Source organism: Volvox carteri (genome assembly GCF_000143455.1).
Source record: "Volvox carteri f. nagariensis unplaced genomic scaffold VOLCAscaffold_77, whole genome shotgun sequence".
Lineage (NCBI taxonomy): Eukaryota > Viridiplantae > Chlorophyta > Chlorophyceae > Chlamydomonadales > Volvocaceae > Volvox > Volvox carteri.
The window spans coordinates 358787-366019 of NW_003307620.1; the positions used below are offsets into that span (position 1 = coordinate 358787).

A 7233-nucleotide genomic window follows, 5' to 3' on the forward strand; every position below is an offset into this window, starting at 1 on the left:
GTTGGACAACTCCACTGGCATCCAGATCTACACGTACGAGGGCCGCCAGATCTGCAACCCGCGTTTCCAGGGCCTCCGCACCGAGCTGCTGAACGCCGACATGATCAGCCTGTCGAACGACACGATTGCGGTGCTGGACCAGCAGGCCTCCGGGACCACCGTCAGGTTCTTCGACACGGCGCAGGTCCGGTGTGCACTGAGCTCTCTCTTTCAGGAGGGCTGGAGGGGGGGAGCCGCGACGGAGGGAAGCGGAAGATGCGGGGCGTGGACCCCATGTCCCTGTGCTTACATTTGTACTTATCCACAGCCCCATGGCTGCGTCGAGCTGATCTTCTTGTCTTCCTTTTGTTGTTATCCTTTTACGTACATCCTCGCTCCATGTTTTTATGGTCTTAACCACCTCGTGTCATGCTCACTTAGGGTTTCACGCCGCCACCCACTCACCTCTCTGCACTCAGGGCCGGCCCCTGGGTGAGCCGTGGTCCCACACGCTGGAGGTGAAGGAGATTGCGCTGAGCCAGGCGGGCACCATTGCCGACCGCCAGCTCATCATCATTGACCGCAACCGGGACCTTTACCTGCTGCCGGTCATGAAGCGCAACATCGCCAAGCTGGCGGCCATGTGCGACTCGGCGCGCTGGCACGACACCACGGCGATGTTGGCGGCGATGGTGGACCAGCGGCTGGTAAGGCGGAGAGTGTGCGTGTCTTTTTTCTAGGTCACCCACGTCACGGCGCTGGGACCGGGACCGGACGGGGAGGGTAGACCAACGGCGGGGCAGGGTCACGCCGGCCCATATGGTAGGTTATTAGTGGTTTCTATTGATGTGAATTTACTTCGCCACTCGCTGGTATGGGGCAAGTGGCGCAACCTCCCGTAGAGACCCCTCGAACCCCTGTCCCCAGGGATGTGGCGCAACCTCCCTCTCGTGTACTTTTCCATCTCTGTACGGCACGCCCGTCCCATGGTTCCGTGGCGCCGCCATCGCTTGAGGTCTTTCGGCTTCCATACCGTTCAGTATTTTGCGCGTCTTTCTTGTTATTATTAGGTTTCCTAACATTTTTCTCCTCCGCTGTATTCTTGTCGTTTGCCCTCCTGCTCCTCCAGTGTGTGTGGTACTACCCCTCCGAGGTGTATGTTGACAAGGATCTGCTGACCAAAACACGCTACACCAAGGCCGACTCAGACTTTGGCAAGAGCGCGCAGATCCAGCTGTTTGCCGGCAACCGCTGCCTGGTGCGCCGGTCCGACGGTGTGCTCGTGTCTGCCGCCACATCGCCGTACCCCGCCGTACTGTACGACATGGTACGGCGGCAGCAGTGGGAGAAGGCAACGCGGCTGTGTCGCTTTATCAAGGACCCAACCATGTGGGCCACGCTGGCGGCGATGGCCATGGCGGCCAAGGAGCTCAACACAGCGGAGGTGCGCTTGCGTGTGTGTGTGTGTGTGTGTGTGCGTTGCGTTACGTATGCATCCGCTCTCACTAGCACCTGCGCTGCCAACATTGTCCCAATCGCACAATTCCATTGCTTTTCATACTGTTTTCAACTCTTCCCTAACCTGCACAACTTCCTGCTGGGCCAAAACACGCAACCACGGCTGCCCAGTCCTCAAGTCCTGTAACATGCTATCCTTTTTACGGTGTAGATAGCTGCTTGCGCTGTATCATGGACACGCGTAATGGCTGGCTACTGCTGCTTGTGCCCGCTTCTCGCCCCAGGCAGCCTTTGCAGCCATTGACGAGGTGGACAAGACGCACTTTGTGCGCAAGGTGAAGCTCATCCCCACGGAGGAGGGCCGCAATTCCGAGCTGGCGCTGTACCGCCATCGACCCGAGGAGGCGGAGGCCGTCCTGTTGCAGGTGGGGATGGCGGCAGGAGGGGAGGCCGGCAGGAAAGGAGGCGGCGACGGTGGCGGGGGGGGGTGTTGCAGGGGATTATTGTGCGGCTGCGTTTGCGGGTCCAGAGGTTGCAGCCGCGCGGGGCTGACGGTGATACAAAATAACAGGGTGTGCACACGCGCATACTGGAGAAGAAGGCGCCATAGCGGAAGAATGTACATGTGCACTAAACTGCTAGGTGTTAAGCCGCGAATGAGTGGGCACCGTGTGGCAGGTTGGCAGCCAGTTGATATCACATTCGCTTTGTGCCCTCGCCTCCGCACTTGCCGTGGAGCCGCTGTTCCCTCGCCGCCCATCTGGGTTACGTTTGCGTACTCTTAATCGCCTGCTCTTCGCGCTGCCCGGCTGGTTGGCTGGCTTGGTCGGTCGCAGGCGGGTCTGGTGTACCGGGCCATCAAGCTTAATATCAAGCTCTTCAACTTTGAGCGCGCGCTGGACTTGGCAGTGCAGTATAAGCAGCACCAGGACACAGTGTTGTGGTACCGGGCGCAGTTCCTGCGGGCCGCAAAGCAGCAGGAGACAGTTCCGCGATTCATGCAGATGAACGAGTCGGTAAGAAAGCCGTGGAGGCGTGGGATGCCGGGCGGTGGGGCGCAGGGTGAGGGATCAAGACCAAAAGAAGGGATAACTTTTGAGGTGATGGAGTTCGAAGAGCAGGAAAGGAGATTGCGGATGGGGATATAAGCAGGCGACTAGGAGGCGCAAGATCTCAATGAAGGAAGAAACGGGGCAGGGACAAGAACTAAATGCAAGCCGAAGGATGCATGGGCCGGAGGATGCCGGTGTGGTTCCCCTCTGTTGGTGGACGCAATGCATCTAATCGCAATCCATCCATCCATACCCCCGACCCCTTGGCCCGTCTTTAATTCCCACGAAGGTGGTGGTTGACCCAGCGGCTGTCAAGAAGAAGATCGCGGATGAGCGAGTCAAGGAGTCACAGCGGCCTGGCGCCAAGCGATACATCTAAGCAGAGCTGGGAACGTGCGCACAGACGGACAGGCGGACATGTAGACATGGCCCAGAGGCGCAGCGGCAGCGGCGGGGTTGTCATCATCTTATAAAAAGCTGTGTCCTTGTGCATACTGCTCAACGGACCTGAAGAGGGACGAGGGGGAACGGGTGCGGGGTGACTCGATCTTGGCTTAGCACACGCCCCTTCCCTTCGGACAGCTTTTCCCTTCCTCGTTTGAAGAGAACTTTTATTTGAAAGGCAGCGGCTAAGTGACGGGATGTCTTTCATGAAGTTCGCTGGGTGAGGACAGGGCCTGCGTTGTATGGCACAGCAGAGACATTGCGTGGACCCCCCTTGCACGATATCCACCGCCATCCTTGTACATACACGAATTGCGTCGCAGGTACATAGCTGACATGCCTGTAAAATCAGGTGACCGAATCCTCGCTTAGTGCTTCTTCTAAATGCGCCTGCGCATACGCTTTGCTAGTCGAAAAGTAGTGGTGGGGGGGAAGATTGTAGGCGGGCTGTAAGAGAAGGGGTTCCAATGGTGTGTGGCACGCGCGGTGAGGCTCGTCTTACGTGCGGAACGGTTTGTATAGAAACGCATGTACGGTGGGAAACCTTGATTCCGTACGGCACCGGAAGACTCGGGTCCAGTGTGAACAAGACCTTTATGTGAATGAAATTTTTGTTACACGGTCTGATAACTCTTCCGCCTTGGTGTCGACTTGCTCTAGTGCGCTAGTTAGCCTAAGGGTGTAAAACATTAGCCCTGATGAACCCTCAACAACAGCTCACGTTTTGGGGTCTGTGCATTCACGGAGTGCAGAGCGCGATGCCAACCGCGTTTACTAGGCTTAGTAGCTCAGACAGTTTCCCGAGCAAACCGCTAGCATTTCAAATTGATGCTTTTAGCATGAACTGTCTCGAATCTTTGATCACTAGTAAAGGGGGAAACACATGTTATTGTAAATTTACCTAAAACCCCATAAAACCCTCATGCCATTTTGGAGTTTTAGTTTTCCATTCGCAGGACCTCCATCCATATTGTTATAACATTTGTAATGTGGCAGTCAAACTGTCGGAAGGTCGTTTAGTTGCTGAATCAGGCAGCGCGGCTGCTGCGCATGCATCCTTTAGGCCGCGGGCAGCTAGACACCCCTGCCCAGTCACAGCTTTTAAAGTACAGCAAATCAAGGTTATGAAGACAACAAGGCGATAGATACGACTGCGAAATTCCTTTGCATGTAAAACGGTTTCAGCCTCGCTGCAGTGCTCCCAACTCTCCAGCCATCCCCTCTACTCACCCTTGCAAGCCCCTCTACGGGACGCCCGTCGTTCACGACTGCGAGTGTTTACCCCCCCCCAAGGTCCCAACACGCTCTCTGCCGGTTATGACCTCGGGAACTCAGTTTGTTCGGATGTGTTCAAAACGCCTCCACGATGGCTGTGCCACCTGCCCGCATGGCTGTGCCACCCCGTATCCCTTACAAAATACTCTACCTACCAATACGCCTTACATTACCATCGTTCGGTCTAACTTACGTTCTGCTGCTGTCCACCCGCTTCTCCTGGTTCCTGAGCATCACCTGCCTGACCTCCCTCAAACAGCCCCCCAGGGGCCCCCTGCCTTCCGGGAACCCCTTCCACCCATAATCCGCCACGTGTTTTGCCCCGACACATTTTGTCTCACTGTCCGTCCGTCCGTCCGTCGGTCCTCGATCCGTCCATCCATCCACAGATACGCATCCATTCGGCGCCCCCTCCCTTACTACCTCACCTCACCTCCCCCCACCCACCAACTGGCGGCGCCGTTCAGGCACATGCTCTGAAATATATCCCTTGTTCTCCGGTCGCTGCCAAGTACCAGCTGACGTGTGAAATCGTACATGCCAGCGTACTACAGTCGTACACAATTCACACCAGCGTCAATCGCAATGACAGGTATGCGCGCAATGAAACTTGCGCATTCCTTGTTCCCTGCTCTCATGTCCGAAATGGAAGTAAGCGCAAAGAGAGCAACAACACGCTGTGACCATTGTTAATACAAATGCCAGTTTAAACCGCCAACGAAAAACAATCTCAGGCAAAACCTGTGCTGCTGCTGCTGCTACTCCTGCTTGCCGTACTGCGGTACTTTGAGAGCTGTTATGGCCTTCTTATTAAAGAAACGGCAAGAGAAGAATGCGACGCGCTAACCGCTCTGCAAAGACACAACTCCCTGCAAGTCTATCCCTCCCACACTGAACGCGGGCAGCCACACGGCCCCCTTCAATCCATCAGCATATTGTCCCAGGGCACCATGGACTGCCGTACCGCCGTACCAATACCCCCCTCAGTCTCCTCCACCACTGGCCCCTCCGCCACCGCCTCCGCGGCTGTAGCAGCTGCTCCGGCTGCAGCTGCCTCTTCCTCCTCCGCTCCCCTCCTCCTGCTGCTCTCCTCCACGGCGCTCTCCGCCTCACGCAGGTACATCCGTGCCACCAGTCTGGGGGCCTCCCCCGCGACCAACTCCGCCGTCACCAGCAGCGGCACGTCGTCGAACTGGCGCAGGTGCAGCGGAACTGATACCGGCTGCAAACCGTACGGGTTACAAACCGGAGGCAGCGATTCCACCCACTCAACCAAACTAAGACTGCTATCACTATTGCTACCGTTACCACCACCACCGTTACCACCACCACCACCACCTGAACCAGAGCCCTGCCGGCTCTGCTGACCCCGTCGCCCACCACCTCGCCCACCACCACTACCAGCACCACTACCACCTTGGCTGCGTTGCTTCCGGCCGAGAGCGCCGGCGCCCTGCGGCAGCTCGCCGCCGTCCAGCTGCGGTTGTGACCCGCGGGTCAGCGTCAGCACCTTGGCACCCTGGTTCCATTCCGCCGTAAGCGGCACACCCGTCTTGCCCAGCACCACCGTGACCTCGGTCCCGAACTCGGAGAGGTAGGCGGAGAAGAAGAGGTTTCCGCCCAGGCCGTTGACGGTGCCCAGGACAATACGCGGCTGGCGGGCCAGCAGCACACACAGGTAGAGCCGCAGGGAGGCGTCCTGGGCGTCACGGGCGGCCAGACGGCGCTCGTTGCAGTGCTCCGCCACACGGTCTGTTCAGTCGGGGTGGGGCCAAGGTACGGTAAGGTACGGTAAGGTAAGGTACGGTAAGCGGAAATAGGGAAATACCCGTACACGTGTATAGATTACATACATCATATCGATATATGTGGAGTTATGACCGAAAAGTGACAATTAGCAAGCCGTGGGTAAGTTTTCACGTCCAAAAAACAGGCGCGGAAAGCGGAGAGGGGGTGAGGAATGCTTCTAGGAGGGTCTTACAGCAAAACATGAATAAATAAATAGCAAGAGACGGCACTGAGATTCAGACCGGGGTTAAGCCGGGGTACTCCTGCCGTGCTGAATACTTGCTAATTAAGATTTGTCTTCCCACGCTGTTTCATCAGCTATTACACACATCAATTTACAGCTAACCTCCACCACCCCCAACTTACCCGCCTGCCTGGGCCATCCTCTAAATCTATATTCCCATTTCCCCCACCCCACACACACTCTCCGCACACACACACTCCGCAGCACTCCTCCACCTGTCAGAGCCGGGTCCAGCAGGCGGTGCTTCCTGGCCGCCTCCTCCACACTCAAGCCCCCCTGGGTCACGTCCAGCGCCGCCGCCAGCTGCCGGTGCACTACCACGTCCGGGTAGCGGCGAATGGGGGAGGTGAAGTGCGTGTAGTGGTCGATAGCCAGGGCATAGTGCCTGAGAGAGAGGAGGAAGGGGGCCGGAGAGGAGGAGGGCGAGTAGGGCGGAGGGCGAGTAGGGCGGAGGGCGGGGGTAAGATGAGGGAGGAGGGGCCGAAAGGGAAGCGGGAAATCAAACAGACAGAATGTCATGATGTGAGCACCCGCGACCGTCCCCACCCTCCCTCCTGCTCCTGCTCCTCCCCGCCCCTCACCTCCACAGCCATTGCGCCTCGTCCAAGCTCCCCGTGCTGAAGTACTTGGCAAGCTGCATGGGCCGGGTGGCCAACATCACCAGCAGCTCCACCTTGCGACGGTGGCGAGCGGCGGCAGACAACAACCCCGCACCGCCCTCTCTCCCCCCCTCCCCCTCCCCCTCCCCCTCTCCTGCCGGCGGTGGGGGCGGGGGGGCACTGGCCCGCAGCGCATTCAAGGTGGTCTGCAGGGCTGCGGCTGACGACACATTCAGCTCCACTCCGGCCGCCTCGGCCGCCTCCCGAAGCTCCTGCATCTTGGTGTCGTTTGGGGGAGGGTGGCGCCTGTGTGTGTGCGTGCGTGTGTGTTGTGCATACACACAAATAGACATGCACGTGTGTGTTTTGGGTTGGGGAGAGGAGGGTGGGGGAC

The 7233-nt window shown here is 58.1% G+C and overlaps 2 protein-coding genes across 2 annotated transcripts in view; one reads left to right on the plus strand and one right to left on the minus strand.

Annotated features, from left to right (window-relative positions):
* Positions 1-3554, plus strand: part of ift80 (intraflagellar transport protein IFT80) — an 8408-nt gene extending 4854 nt beyond the window's left edge. Inside the window, exons 9-13 of the mRNA XM_002957635.1 lie at positions 26-184; positions 459-686; positions 1109-1423; positions 1722-1862; positions 2274-3554. Coding sequence (XP_002957681.1) covers positions 26-184; positions 459-686; positions 1109-1423; positions 1722-1862; positions 2274-2585 — 1155 coding nt within the window. The 3' untranslated portion in view covers positions 2586-3554. The remainder of the gene's footprint in view (positions 1-25; positions 185-458; positions 687-1108; positions 1424-1721; positions 1863-2273) is intronic.
* Positions 3555-4738: 1184 nt separating this feature from the next.
* VOLCADRAFT_107778 (uncharacterized protein) overlaps positions 4739-7233 on the minus strand; it is a gene marked incomplete at its 5' end in the record, with an annotated part of 12520 nt that continues 10025 nt past the window's right edge. Inside the window, 3 exons of the mRNA XM_002957664.1 lie at positions 4739-5960; positions 6456-6625; positions 6822-7145. Of these exons, the coding sequence (XP_002957710.1) occupies positions 5128-5960; positions 6456-6625; positions 6822-7145 (1327 nt within the window). The 3' untranslated portion in view covers positions 4739-5127. The remainder of the gene's footprint in view (positions 5961-6455; positions 6626-6821; positions 7146-7233) is intronic.